This window comes from Thermobia domestica, chromosome 6 (genome assembly GCF_964235325.1).
Source record: "Thermobia domestica chromosome 6, izTheDome1.hap1.1, whole genome shotgun sequence".
Lineage (NCBI taxonomy): Eukaryota > Metazoa > Arthropoda > Insecta > Zygentoma > Lepismatidae > Thermobia > Thermobia domestica.
The window spans coordinates 131,006,215-131,022,282 of record NC_137459.1 but is presented as its reverse complement, the minus strand read 5'-3'; the positions used below and the strand labels follow the sequence as shown (position 1 = coordinate 131,022,282).

Genomic DNA, 16,068 nt, shown 5'->3' with positions numbered 1-16,068 from the left:
AACGGGAGATCGATGCCGAACTGTAGAATATGACGTGTAGAAGCGAGACTCAGGGACCACACTGAGGCTCAAATGGTACAGAAACACTGCAGAGGGCGACTGTAAGACACCTACTTCGTGAGAGCTCATCCTATCGACTGCTCATGAGTCCGGTTTAACATAGTCAGAAATTTTTGGTGTGGGGTTGGAATACCCCGAACGCCTCTTCAGGTTGCACAGCGTGTTCTCATACTTTAGACGAGGTCATCCAGCAGCTCGTTTTGTAATTCCACTCTTGCACAGGTCCGTCGGAGGTCATACGGAGTCCGAGGTGGTGGATTTGGAATTGCAATCCGACGTCCAAGGGCATCTCGGACATATTCATTGGATAATGATCCGGGAAGCATGGGACCACTTCAAATGCATGATATTCTCATGTTCCGGGTATTCCTCAACTACCTGCGTCATGTGTGGACCCACATTATCTTCTATTAGACGACACCTAGGGCCATATGCACTACAGAAGGGTCGCACATATTGCAGGATAACTTTCGTAGAGACCGTACCCCTCACAGTACCTCGCGGGGACACATGCAGGATATCCGTGGCCCTAACATGATGTTGCCTTAGACCATGCACCGCCACATCTCGCTCCACCTAATTGACAGGGTCATAATGTGTTTCTAGTCTCCGCCATATGTACAGGCGTTGAGAATTATTCTACAGAATGAATCATGATTCATAATTGAAGAGTACCCCACTTCATTATCGTGGATTCTCTCACAGTGGACTAGACACCATGTTAAGCGGTATTTACAGTGTCGTGATGTGGTGGAGCGCCTCCAGTGAGTCGCCTGAAATAAAGACACATTTCATGTAGCTATCAATACACAGGTTGTTGGAGACATGGGTCACAGAAGCTGCTGCAAGGTCTCGAGCTAATGCAGATTTAGTGTGATTGTGTATCATCGACCATTTAATGCCAGATAGCTGTCCTCACGCTGGATTGTGATACGTAAGCAACGTCCCCCATATTGCCTTCGAATGTTTTCCCCCTCCTGGAATCTTGTTCTCAGTTGGGAAATTATACTTAAAACCCACAACTTGTTGACTTTTCCCCACTTCTAGCTTTCTGATGATAATACCGCGCATAAGTTATTGTTTATGTGCCTTCCGTGTGCCATTCTCTGTTTCCTGTGCATTTGATGTGTACTTACCGAACGGAATAGACCATACATGGCACTTCATTATAAAAATGGTCTTGCATGTATTAATACCACCCACCCATGATTAACCACTCTCGTAGAAGACATTTGTGTCCCTCACGTGGTTATAATTTACGTCATTTGTATGAAGCATGACGTGGCACTTTCTTGACATCCGCTAACACATTTTGTGTCATGTTGTCTGGATTTCAGAAAAGAAAAAAACTTGTGTACATATGTAGTTTTGTTTACTTAAAATATATTACACACTACACCTTTATACTCCTTGTGTAACTTTCGTAATAATTGTGAAAGTTTACTGACGTATTATTGTTATATATATGCAAGATAAACCATTTATCTTGATACGCCCTTGTAACTTTTAAACTAATAGACAGAAAACGCTGAAATTGTTTACCATGCAAATATCGGCAGAGAAACATTGACATACTCTGTGATACCACCAACTTAACAGTGTTGCCAACCCAACATAAAGTGTGTTTTCTTCAAATAGCACTAAGTCAGTTTATTGCATATTTGAAATCAACGTCGTAAACGAAACTTAGAATATAGGATTTGTTATTCAGTGTTGCAAATTAAGAACGCAACAATATTATAAACATTCAAATTTTGATGACCTCTATAGCAGTAACAACGCAAGTGAGACGGACATGGCAATATATATCCAAAGTACTTTAGTATCTAATACTATATCCTTGATATGACGGATTTCGCATGAATAGAAACAAAGATATATATATAAGGGATTGGAAATTTGACTTTTTTCATAAGCTTTTGTTTTGAAAAGCTGCCTAAATAAGTACCTCGTCCAATTGCATAGATGGCTTTCAATAGATGTGAAGATCATAGTGCCGTTTACACCAACGTGGTATCTCAAATCGTTCTGGAAATATGGCAAATGCTGTGAAGTTTGCAGCACTGCTTAAAATTATGTAATTCCGAGAACTTTTTGTGATTGTTTTGTCATAGAAGCAAAGTAAATCAAAAATGGCTTTAAAACGTTCACGAAACTTAGCAATTTTTTCATATCTCCGATATGATTTGAGATATCAATTACTGTAAACGGCATTATGATATCTATGTCTATTGGAAATCATCTATTTAACAGGATTTAATACTTATCTCAGCACTTTTTCGAAATAAAATTCTTTGAAAAAAAAAAAAAAAAAAAACGAATTTACCATTCCTTGTAACTTTGTCTCTACTTACTCGAAATAAGTCATATGATGACCGTGGTATTCGAAATGAGGTGCTTTCGGTGTGTTTTACCACGTCCATGTCACTTGCGTAATTACTGTTGTAGAATTTTCCAAAATTTGGTTGTTTCTTGATGTTTGTGATACTGTTGGGTCCTTAGTTTGGACCACTGCATAATAAGCGTGAAATTGTAAGTTCCTGTGTTACCTATATATTTGAAATATGTAATAACCTGGCGTAGTGCTATTTAAAAAAAAAAAAAAATACAACTGTTTGTTGGGTTGGCAACACTGTTAATTCGATGGTATTGAAGAGTATGTCAAGTAATGTTCCCCTGTCTATATTTGCATGATCGAAATTTCAGCGTTTTGTATTTGTAAGTTTTAAAATTTACAAGGTCGTATTGAGATAAATGATTCACCCTGTATGTTTGGTACGCTTGTTACTATAAGATTATTGCAGCCAATAAAAGAAAATAATAATTAGTATGATTAATATAGTGAAGTCCAAGTAAAAGTTTTTTTTTTTTTTTTTTTTAACTTATGAAACGGCAGAAAAAGAAAACGCGTATTTAACATTAGCCAATTCAAATCTTCTGATGTATTCGAATAAATAACTCCCAAGTTTCGTTCAGAGTTAAGGAATATAGTTGAAATTAAAGATGCATTGTAATGATACTAACAATTTGTTCTTTCATATTTGTTTACTGTTATTTTTACTGTCTGCATGCTTTTTAACAAGTATAGTCGTATTATCAAGCTAACATACTTTTGTATTGTATCATATTCTTATAGTATCTGAATTTTACTGTGTTAAACTAGGCCTTTCTTTCTACTTCATTGTACAGTATCTGTTATGCTAAATACTTCACCCTTCAGTATTTCAATTAATATATGTTCAGCGAGTATCATTGTAATTGCAGTTGATATGTAGAAAAGATCTTCAAAGTACCCATAGTAGGAAAGACGTCTTTAAAGCAAGAAATTTGAAAACAATGTTTTCTTCTTAATCTGTTTGTATTCCTATAACTTTTTATACTTGTTCTTCTATATTAGAGTAGAGCAAATAGTATCCCTTCAAAATAGCCACAATTCTGTTTTTCTTGTATATCATTTTACTAACACCTTTTGAACTCGCTTCTCATATTAGGACTACTTAAGGTAGATATCTTTGTCCACCACGATTGAAGTGCACTGCTCGCGTAATCTAGTATCTAACTTCGCTTGCATTTGATAGTCTAATTTCTTATCACACCAGACTCAAGGTTTTTCCTCGGTCTCAAGCGGAAAATATAATATCGGTCCTATAGTATTTCCTCATTTGTTGTGATTGTGAAAGAAGATCGAGATTTTGATTCGTAGCTTTGTATCATTATTCAATGAGATCATAAGTTTTTCTGTAAAGTTATATTTAGCAACTACATATGCGAAGTGAGAATGAGCTCGACACCTCCAATCCAAATAATCAGAAAGAAGAATTGCACTGATTATTTGAAGATTTGCACTATTTTGATATGACTTTTCGTTTACGTTTTATTTCACTTGACATCACAATGTGTTGATAATATTCACTTGTTTATACGGTACATCTGCTGGCATGCATAGCATCAACAAAAAAGTAGCTTGTAACAGAACAGAACAATCCGTGAAACCTGATTCTTAAAGTTTTACAGTTTAAGAAGCCTCAAAATACATAAATGCAAATGTAAAATTTCAAGTATCGTAACCTAATGAAATAACAGAAGTTAAGAAGCATATGTTGAATATATCTATGAAGATACATAAGTCAGACATTACACACTAAGATCTGTGAAGGTTAAGTCTCTGGAAATAGTTGACAGTACGCAGCATTATGTTGTGTTGGCGTGTTCTCAATTCGTCGTCTTCCGAAAACAACAACGAAAATGCTCATAGTCTTCCAAATAAGACATCCGGACTGCTACCTCCATTAAATAAAATCATTTAACTTTGTTTGTAACATTTATTTCGAAAATACTTCATTTTTACATAATTCGCGTTATCTAGTTAAATAGTTCACTGTGTGGCTAAAAGAAAGGAATATAGCTTTTAGTTCGATTTAGCGTTTATATAGTAAGTACCATTTATGTAGTTGTATGCTCGTACAACATAGCTGGAAGCGAGTGATAAGGAGTTTCTGCCTATAGACTCCATCAATATTTGTGTATCTATCTGTCCCACGATAACTCGTGAAATTAATCCGATTTTAATGAAATCCTATGTGTAGGTTCCTCCAATTTTTCCATGTAATCCTATTGTTTAGAGTAACAATCCATGTAGAATACTACGAATAATAGTATTTTACTTTTTTCTTCTTTCTTGATGAGTTCCATACCCTCGAAATTCTTTTGTTTCAACCATATATAGTAACAGTTTAGAACAGCTTTAAGTGGAAATAGTGTTCCTGGTTTTCAGTCTCTGAAGACCTTTGACCTAGGAACATAATTGCGACTTCCACATATATTTGCTCCAGTTCCCATCTGTTATTTTAAGTTTTCGACACGGCAGAGACCGCCTTCTTCAACAATCCCATCAGCAACATCGCTAACATACTGCTATCATCCTGAAAAGATGATATATGCTGGAGGCATATGTGGGGGCAGTTCAATAAAGTAAGATCAAATGCTGTTTTATTGAGTCAATTCCACAGATTTATTTTTATCCCTCTTTATTAAAAATGTTCCTGTCCTTCGACGATCTTCTGTTCAAGAACGTAACAAAGGAAAAAAAAAAAATCTAGGTGGTTGATGGTGCCAGAAGTACACTGTCTCTTTAATACTACACATGCATCAACTTGTCAGAAAATGTACCAATATTAGAGATTTCAAGAATGCCAAGATAAGTTACTGATGAATACAAATTGAAGTGTGTACGGTTTTGGACGCCGTGCATTTCTGCCTTGCATTCAACCTAAAACATTTTCTTCTTTTGTTGAATACACAAGTTTCCCAAATGATGGGGAACTCGTTAAATAGGACGTTATCAGATATAAAAATAGTATCACTAAAATGCTGTTTGCTCTTATAGATCTAATTGCAAACGTAAATGCAACAAGAACTCTCATGTAAATTTTCTTTTTAATGCAGTCGTTGCATATTATTTAACATTTTTAAATGCGTAGTAATGATCCGCAAGTATAAAACTGTTTGAGTATCAAAGAACATACTAATTCAGTTGATTTTTAAATTTTTACGTTTTAATTACCAGCTGGTAAAAATTAGAGGTTAATCGTAACTGCCTGTATATTTCACTGAGAAGTATGTTACTCATATCTCACGGAACTTAATTCTTTCTTTGTTTTGGAAGTTCAAGTAGGACGTAGTGACAGTTTTAACTAGTATCCCATAAGAATTTATTTCTTAGTTCAACTTGGTACTAGATGCTAAAATATCCTACATTTGTATATATTTCAACTAAGATTCCGTGGTTTTCTGATTATCTTTACACAGGTGCACTAAATTTTCAGTCACTTCACCATCATAATATGTTGATCTATAGTTTAAAGGCAAGTATAATTACTAGAATACCAGACGAAAAGTAAAAGTTTTAGTAGGAATGAGTTTTTATTCCAAATATATCCTCACCCTTAATTTATTTATCCTTGTATTTCCATTGTTTCTGTAATTCAGCCATCATTGTACAGATCCCGTTTATACAGCTTCAGTAAGCCGTGAGTACAAATTCGATTTGCTGAGTTGATATTGAAGAAGTGAAGACTCATGATGAACTGAATGTGAATTAACTGACGTTTTATACTCGTAAGTACACTATGTTTGTTTTCCGTATGCTCGATGAAGCCTATTACGATTTATTGTTCAGATTTGTGTATCTAGCTAACCCGTTTTATCGACATTGTTTCTTAATAAATGTAAACGGAACATAATTATTTTAAAAGACAAAATATACTACACTTTGAAAACGAAAGAATATGAGTACAGAAGAACCTTAAATAAGACTTACTGATATGAATATCGCTTATACCTTACTAAAGATTACAAATTTTCATTAAACAGTGTTTCCTTCCTTTCGTAAATGTAGAAAGTAAAAAGGGCATTAAGTAGAAAAAGTCTGTTTTATATATATATATATATATATATATATATATATATATATATATATATATATATATATATAAAATATTGTATGTGTGTATAATTAGGTATCTAGAACTGTTGAAGTGGTAAAAATACATAATGGCCACCATCTTTATGTTGTTTCTTTTCTTGTGTCTCTGTACGTAGTTGTATGGTACTAATAATTGTAACATCCTTCTGATTACTACTAATTGTAAGATTTTATCTTCCAGTTATGTAAAGTACTTTTAAAAGATAACTAATCAGCTGTAAAATGTAGCTAATAGTTATACCGTACAACTGTTCCTCCTCCTCATTTTTTCCTTATTGCATGATACTTTCGTCAACATTGTAGAAAAAAAAAATACTCAGAATAACATTCTGACCTCTTATGGGGTATGCCATAAAGTCATGTATCAATTTCAAGCTCATTATTGTTGCTTCCTTTTGAGCCACTAGATTAGTGGTAATGTCTATTAAGCACACACATTCTGTTATAAGTTAGTAATATAGTGAAATTGATTAGATGCATGTAGTTGTTAAATCGAAGAATACCTGAGCAACCTTCTTGTTGTTTAAAGGAAACTACTCGTAAATATAGCCCAAGAGAATATTTGTGAAATAGTAGTTATGTCTTCGTATTTGGGATTAAAATTATAAAGTAAATCAAATAAATATTAGTTTTGATTTTTTAAAATTTGATTTGAGTTTAGCGTCCTTTTCACAGCAGCGAGGCTATATGGAACGTAGACCTACAGCTTAGCGTGGGATCTAAACCACATGAGCTCCCGCCGCAATCGAACCCTGGCCTCCCATGCCATAGGCACGTACGCTAACAGCTTACCCATGAAGAAGCTCAAATAAATAGTAGTAAAAAAAAATTCAGTCATATGAAAAAAAAAATTAATATCGGTTTTAGCTTTAATATATATGAGTAACTACAGCATTATTATTATTATTTTGAAAAATCCATCTTAAGTTACTATATCAAGTCAGTGGAAATCACAAAGTAAATGTGAACTTTCTGATATATAAGTTTAAAATTCCTTTACAAATGAATACAAAGAAAAAAGCATATGTATATAGAAACTGTACCGAATGTTTCTGATTAAATATAAGAACAATAATGAGTTAAATAGATTTATCTATACTTTCCCCATAATTTCATTAGCCCCTCTTCTCCTTTGAGTGTATTAATCTAACATTATTAGTGAAACCCTGTTACTTCCTTTTCCTAACTTATGTTCAGCTTTTTAATTTACTGTTAACGTCACTTTGTTTTGTATTTTCCATAGCTTTTAGTATTAATGTATGTAGTATTTGTTTTGCAGTAAAGTTAATAGCGTTTGCAAGTTGCTTATCGACAATTTGTTATATCAGTCTTGTGTATGTTTGTCTTCAAAGCATAGTGTTAAATGTATTTCGCTGTTCATTGCAGGGAAATGTTTGTATCTTTCGGGCCTTACTCCAGAACCAATGACTGCTGATGATGACTATAAGTTACTTCAGTACGGCATCGGGTTCACGAATATGGTCTCACGTGCCACGAAGGGAAGTGCAGACTTAACAAGGAAAGAAATTAAAGAAGGTAATTGAATATAGTAACTACTACATTATTACTACTATGCTGCAGTCTACTTCTGTATTACTACTAGTGTTAATATTTAAATTTGGAATATACCAAGTAATTAAAGAGCGATAGTGACTTCAAGATGAAAAATAAGTGAATTATTCATTTACTCCCTTTGAACATCAACATCAAGTAACGAGACCGTGCAGGCACAATATACTGTAATTGTTAGCAAGGTATCACAGGAGGAAGGAAGATAAAGAAGCGATTGTTCCAGTAAATCCCTATTTAATCTGAATATCATTCTAATAATGGTATGTGTATTATAGTGAAATGATACACGCAAAACCAACAAAAAATAATTTCTCTTACCTTTGGTATGCTTTATCCTGAATTCGATCTTCTACGGGAGGCCGCACTGGTAGAATTCCCATCTCTGGTGCGTGGTGTCCCTGGTGCGATCCTAGCTCGTCCCAAGTGAATTTTATGGGGAACAAACACCGTGTGCGTGGATTTTCTCTGGGCTATCCTGTTTTCTTCCACCTCCTTCACTCTACCATTTCATTCATTACCATCATCACAGTCTCCCTTAGCCTTAGAGCATAATCGTGGAACATTAACCTGGAAATTTCATTTTATTTGCGTCTTGTATCGGGACTACTTTTTAATAGTGTACAGGTCATAATGGTTGATCGTAAAACTAAAATATGAACCCAGTCGTTTGTTCTTTCCAATGTCTTCCTCAGCACTGTGTGCTTTCTGAACGATGTCATTATACAGCTTTGAGACGAGCTCACCTCCCAGCCAGATAAAGTTTCTAACCGTTATACTTTCCATTTTTGAGAGTTAATGTATATGGAACTATCTTTTAGGACAGTAAATCGTTCATAATTTGTTCTTATATAGAAATTATGTAATGTAGATTAATCTTCAAATTGGGGCAAAGAACAGACTGATGTCAAATTTACTTTCAGATGGTCTCACAAGCCGTTTCCTTCACCCAGCGTAATTTATGCGAAATAAGTTTATTTGAAATCGAGTAGTAGTAATAGTAGTTTGAAAGATATTTTAACACAATAAAAGTAAAACTTTATTTACATAGACGTATATAAGCATTGCTATCATGTTTCTTAATCATGTCCGTAAGTGAAAGTATGAGGAACAAGTGACTTCGTTTTTAATTAAATATAGTAGTCCGTTGAGTTGCATGTATGGTTGGAATGAGTGATTCTGAAGTACGCAAAACCCATATATTGCATATACTATTTCTGTGGTAAGATTAGATTTCTCTATCCGTTTGCATTGTTTTTTTCTTTCAAATACGTATGTCCATTACCGAGTTTTTTTTTTTCCTGAGACTTTTTGCTATATTTAATGAGAAGTTTAAATTTAAAATATCTCTTGGTAATCATTACTTCATAACACGGGAGTTCGACTATAAAAAATGGCAACGTATATTCATACTTAATCGAAATAATTCCGTTTCTGTTCTGTGCTTTCGTAAAATATCTCTTCAGTATTGGTTAGCCCTTCATTTTGGTGTTATAATCTTGTGCTATTGAAATAGACTTTTTTTTTCTTCTTTTGAGGTACAAATTAGTGTTCATAGATGTAACAAATTATATTTCTTCACCACTATATATTACGTACATCAACGAATATAACAGTAAAATATGTGTAGCAATATTTACAGCTATACAAAGTAGTTGCGCGAAGTTACAGAATCATACTTTTCACTAAGAGGAAACAGTGTTTTTATTAACAGTTGTATGAAATTGAATTAAATATTTTTAGTAGTTAGGTCAAAATCTCTGTATGGAACTAATATACGAGTTCTGTAATACTAATATTTGACTGCGAGTAGCTCTGAAAACTATATTCTACGTCGCGAATATGGGAATGTCATCTTCATACATAATATCGTATATTCATACAATTTTTTGTTGTATGAAGTTGGTAAACTACATTTAATGTGTATATTCGTACATCAATATGACGTAGTTGGGAAGCTCCTTCATTTCTTCAATTGCCTCCCAGATATTTATGAAAATCTGGTGAAAGATTTCATATATACGTAATGTTGAAACAAAGCAATTTTCCATTATAACTCTGGTAAAAAGGTATTCGATGTCAACATATATTTCAGTGTATATTTTCTTTAGAGGTGCCCAGTCATCCTTATTGAAATCGGTCGAAAATAAAGGAATACTTTCATTCCCGACTTCAAAGATTTCTCACATACATAATGGCGTGTGTGTGTATATATATACCGTATTTACTCGCGTAATTTTCGCACTTTTTTAGAGGAAAAAAGTTGTTTTGAAACAAGGGTGCGTAAATTATGCGAGGAAAAAAAATGGTCACATCAGTGAACATCTAAGTTTTCCCCAGTCAAAATAACACGAAAATACCGGTACACATTTTCTTTGTAGCAAGAATTGACAATAAACAACTAACCCTAAATTTGTAGAAAAATAACATTAAAAAATTGATTAAGAAGTCATGTGGTTTCTTACAAATCACTGTCAAATCCTCGCGTGCGCAAATTACGCGAGGAAAATAAGATATACAGAAAATGCCCTTCATAACTGGGATGCGAAAATTATGCGAGGGCGAAAATTACGCGCGTATTTACGGTATATATATATATATATAATATAGTATGACGCTAAATTCGTTGCACAAAAGCAGAGGAGTGATTCCTGAGAGTAAAACAACCAAAAAAATTCCAATAAACATAGGGCGAAAACCCCATCGTTTACGTGTTATAGGCTGCCGAAAACATGAAAAGATGAATTTTAAAGGTACATAGTAGCTCCAAAACTATGGAACCTACCGTAGTCGGGTCAAGACTTCACTTACGAGCTAGTATGTGCCCTATCAAAAATACAAGTTTTAGAATTCTAAGGTACTCACGCAACAATTTTTATGGAGGTAGTTGGAGAGTACTTTATACCATAGGCCCGCAGTCAAACTCCCTCTAAAAAAATTGTTGTGGAAGCACCTTGACCCGACTACAGTAGATCCCATAGTTTTGGACCTATGGACCTTTAAAATTCATTTTTTCATGTTTTCGGCAGCCTATAACACGTAAACGATGGGGTTTTCGCTCTGTGTTTATCGGAACTTTTTTTTGTTTGTTTGTTTTACTCTCAGGAATCACTCCTCTGCTTTTGTACAACGAATTTAGCGCCAAACTGTATATATATATATATATATATATATATATATATATATATATATATATATATATAGAGAGAGAGAGAGAGAGAGAGAGAGAGAAAGAAAACGTGGTCACTTTTGTAAAAGTATTCGAGTTTGATACATTGTTATGTATATTTTTAAGACATCCCACCCTTTGGAGCATATGTCAGTCAAAAATGACAGGAAAATTTAGCCTCCAATAATATGAAGATGTACTATATGTGTATGTGTATATATATATATATATATATATATATATATATATATATATATATATATATATATATATATATATATATATATATATATGTGTGTATATATTTATATGTGTATGTGTATATATATATATATATATATAATATATTCCATTTTAGACCATGTAAAAATTCTGCGATTTTCATTAAATATATCGCGTATTTTGTTTAAAAGTTAAACTTAACGTATTGTTCAAGATAGACGAAGCAAGTAGATGAATTCACCTTATCTACAAAGAAAGAAAAAAAAAAACAATGGCCAATAATGATTTTGTTACATACACAATTTTGGATGTTTCGTAAGTATTTTCATCTGCTGATTCCAAAAATGAAGCCAGAAATTTTCCATCACCAACCTTTTTGTTTTTTTTTAAAAGATTTTTTTTTTTTTACTGTTTATTAGCATTTGTTGTATATAACATGCTGATTAGGAGTGTGTTACACTTATATTTAATTTCTTTGTGTCAATAATTGACTTATAACGTTTGGTAATTTTTGCCTTGAATTCACGAGTTACAACAGTGACATTCCCCTACAAAACTGTGATTGTAAGGTAAAATTTACAGATGAATAGAAGCTTTCTTAAAAGAAGCTAATTCTGTGCTCTCTTCCTTTATCAATTGAATTGTGTTAGAAGTGTTTAATACCGTCCATAGCAGTGCATTATAAAGAGTAGTTTAAAAGTGTATATTGCATAAGAAACATGTCTCGAAAGTGTGTTAATAGAAATAACTTCTGTTATGTGTGTGGTGAGCTGACTTTCAAAGCACAGAGGCGAAAGCTTACTCCTCGAATAAGAGCTTATGACTGTTATTTTAACAACAAAATAGACTAGAACAAGGCATGGACTCCGGAAATCTGTTGTGCCTAATGCGTAAGAGTATTAGCTGGCTGGCTGAAAGGATCCCGTCATATGCCTTTTACAGTCTCTTTGATATGGTGCGAACCTAAGAATCGTTTGACAGACTGTTACTTCTGCTTCACAAATATTCTGTAATAAGTTCGAAATCCAGACATACTGTTAAATATCCATCTTTAGATTCAGCAATTCGACCGGTGCTTCTTGGGCCAAAACATCCCATACCAACTCCACCAGATGACACAGCAAAGACTGAAGAATTTCCTGATATTCAGGATGAATTACAGAATGATTCAGATTTTGCGGAAGATAATGCTATAAATTAACCTCACTTTATAACACAGGAGGATTTAAATGATTTGGTTCGGGATCTTGGTTTAAGTGAAAGCAAGGCAGAATTACTCGCCTTAAGATTAAAAGGATGGAAGCTACTGCAGGGTGACATCAAAGTAAGTCTTTTCCGCCAACGCAAAAATAAATTTGAGGATTTGTTTTCTAAAGAGAAGGACCTAGTTTTCTGCAATGATGTTGAGAATTTGTTCCAGTAACTGGGTATTAAGCATAAATCTGTTGATTGGCGTTTGTTCATAGACTTCTCGAAAACAAGTTTGAAAGGAGTATTACTTGATAATCAAAATATATATCCATCCATTCCTTTAGTCCATGCAGTCGGTTTGAAGGAAAATTATGAGAATATGAATCTCTAACTATCCGTTATCACATATGACAATTTTCCTTGGCAGATATGTAAGGATCTGAAAGTTACAGTCATCTCACTTGGGTTACAGCTTGGCTTTACTAAATTTTGCTGCTTCTTTTGCAAGTGGAATAGCAGAGATAAAGGTAATCATTGTATTAAAAAGAACTGGCCAAAGGGAGAGTCACTTATTCTAAGACAAAAAAAATGTTCTTCACCAACCACTTGTACGTTCTAAAAAAGAAATCTTATTGTCGACACTGCATATTAAACTAGACCTTATTAAGAACTTTTGAAAGCAATGAATCGTGATGACAGTGCATTTCTCCTCCTGAAAAAAAAGTTCCCAAGGTTTCAGTAAAGCTAAACTAAACTAAAAAAAAACTAAAAAAAAAAAGATACTATTTATTGGCCCTCAAATAACGGAACTGATGAAAGATGCGCAATTTGAAAACCACTTAAATATGCAAGAACCAGCTGCTTGGGGTTTCCTCAAAAAAAAAAAGTTGTAACAAACTTCGTAGGAAACTTCAGGTCTGATAACTACAGAGAACTTGTCAGTGAAATGATTGAGAACTACAAGATAATGGTATGTAATCTGTCTTGAAAAATACACTTTCTGCACTCCCATCTCGATTTCTTCCCTAAAAACCAGGGACTGTGAAGGACGAACACGGGGAGCGTTTCCACCAGGACATCGCGGAAATGCCAGGGTAATTGGTGTCCAAATATGTTGGCAGACTACTGCTGGACACTAAAGACAGAAATATTCCTCAAGTGAAGTACAGCTGAAAATCCAATTCACATACAGTTTAAGTGACTACATGTAATTTCAGTTAAGATATCATAATACTGCAGTGTATAGACACGAGAAATGTTTGGATGATGGAAACTCTGGGTGATGGAAAAGTTCTGTAAAAATATTTGAAATCAGCACGAAAAAGTAAATCAGAAACACCCATTGTTTCCCCTTATGAGATAAAAATTTCAAATTTTGTTGACCAGTGAAATTAACTATATCTTTTTTTAGAAATTTACAGAATTCCACGAAGCGTATGTTTTCTTCGAGACTTTTCAATGGAAGCCATGCTTAGATTGACATCAGTCAGGAGCAAAAAGTGAATTTACTTCCAGATTTTAAGAACATGCTTCTGGATAACACGCCGTTCTTTGTAGGCCTAAGATTAGATCCTATTTTTGGGGGGATTGAAATCCGTCAAGAATGAGGGTGGTAGTGAACTGTTTTCAATTCTAAAACATATGTTTCATGACAAATTTTATAAAAATTTTTTAATTTTTTTAATGAAGCATAGCGTGTATGTTGTAAAAAGATCAAACACTTTACGCTATTGCTTGGGATCGAAACCAGTCTGAACCAATGCAAAATTCATCCAATCTTAATAATAATAATAATAATAATAATAATAATAATAATAATAATAATAATAATAATAATAATAATAATAATAAAGAGAAAATAAGTAAATCAAACCATGATTATCATTAACAGTGTGTGTACGTTGAGGCTTCCCCAATATGTATTGTTTAGGATTGAAATCAGTCAGAAGGAAAGGAGTTAATCCATTCACCTCGAAGAATATACTGCGTGTATATATATTTCTTAGAAATGGTTAGATTTTTTGAAAAATTGTTGTTCGCTATCTGTGAGGATTCACAACATTGTCTGTTGCTTGGGATTGGCATCACTTATAGTTACGAGATTCTATTCCCTACAGCTTTAAGAACATTTTTTGTTGTAATTTTCTTCTAAAAGAATCAAATCTTCCAGGTTGTCTAAAAACTATTGAGCCTTAAAGGTCAGAATGGATTATTGTGATTTGAAAATAGCATTATGAAATCAAATATACACAGTTTTGTTGGATGACGTTTTACCATTTTTCCGGCAACCACAATCCCATTGGTTTAGAACTTCTGTGGTTTCTGGCCAAAATATTGTAACACGTAGTATTTACACGCCTCTTTTGAAACTAAATTGATACAATTCATGGAGTTCTTCAGAGACCGAAACAAATGATAGTGGCAGTGCCAGGTCCGGGCTCTTAGTTGGATTCATTAAAACCTCCTAGGCAAGTTCTCTCAATTTCTGTTGGGTCGTTAAAACTATGTGTGGTCTGGGGTTGTCAACACGGTATACGACACCTTTCCTGTTAACCAGTTTCGGCCGTTTGTTGTGAATTGCTAGGTACACTCGCGCTAATTGTCGACAGTACACTATTCGTTCTGCCCGTCGCGTGTCGGCAGCAGTTTGTAATGCACGACGCCCTTTCAATCCCACCAGATGTGTAACCTTCCTTGGCGTCAGTATGAGTTTTGTCACAAACTGTGGAGCTTCTTCCTTCAACCACGATCTTTTTCGCATATTCTCGTCGCAGGTTATCTACTTGTCATTACTTGTGGTCAGCCGCTTCGGAAATGGTAAGTTTGCGTTGTTTTAATCGAGATTTGGAGATAGAAATTCGATCGAGTAAATGTTTGTAAGTTAGGTCATGTCGAGTTTCTTTTTATAGCCAGCTTTCTCCAAATGGTTCATCACTAGTTGGCGATGGATGTTTAGGTCATTGGCAATGTGATGACTGCTTCATGCTAGTATTTCTAGTTATTTGCCAGAATACCATTCAATTTTGCTGTGCTTCTTTGCGCATTGAAATTTCCAGATTGAAAGTAAGTGAACCATCTTTTGCCTGTTGCTTTTGATAATTTATCTTATCCATAGACAACACAAATTTATTCCCGAGCCTGCGAAGTTTAAATTGTAAAATGTAGCACAGTTTTGCGGAAAGTTACACATCTTAACGGCTCAATACCACACGTGTGATTGAAAGAATTCAAACACTTTTTGGACATCTACTAGCTTGAATTGTCAGTTGTCAAATGACGTTAGGCCTCACCCACTGCAATTGACATACTCGGAGATTTGGGATACTAATGCCATCTCGTGCGCAAAAGGCTCACTAGTTTTTAAACTACCTGG

At 34.1% G+C, this 16,068-nt stretch overlaps 1 protein-coding gene across 7 annotated transcripts in view; it reads left to right on the top strand.

Annotated features, from left to right (window-relative positions):
* Window positions 1-16,068, top strand: part of Tdg (Thymine DNA glycosylase) — a 126,670-nt gene that overhangs the window by 91,869 nt on the left and 18,733 nt on the right. For all 7 annotated transcript variants that reach the window (XM_081762109.1, XM_081762106.1, XM_081762108.1 and 4 more), the window contains one exon: window positions 7,931-8,080. In XM_081762109.1, the coding sequence (XP_081618235.1) occupies window positions 7,931-8,080 (150 nt within the window). The remainder of the gene's footprint in view (window positions 1-7,930; window positions 8,081-16,068) is intronic.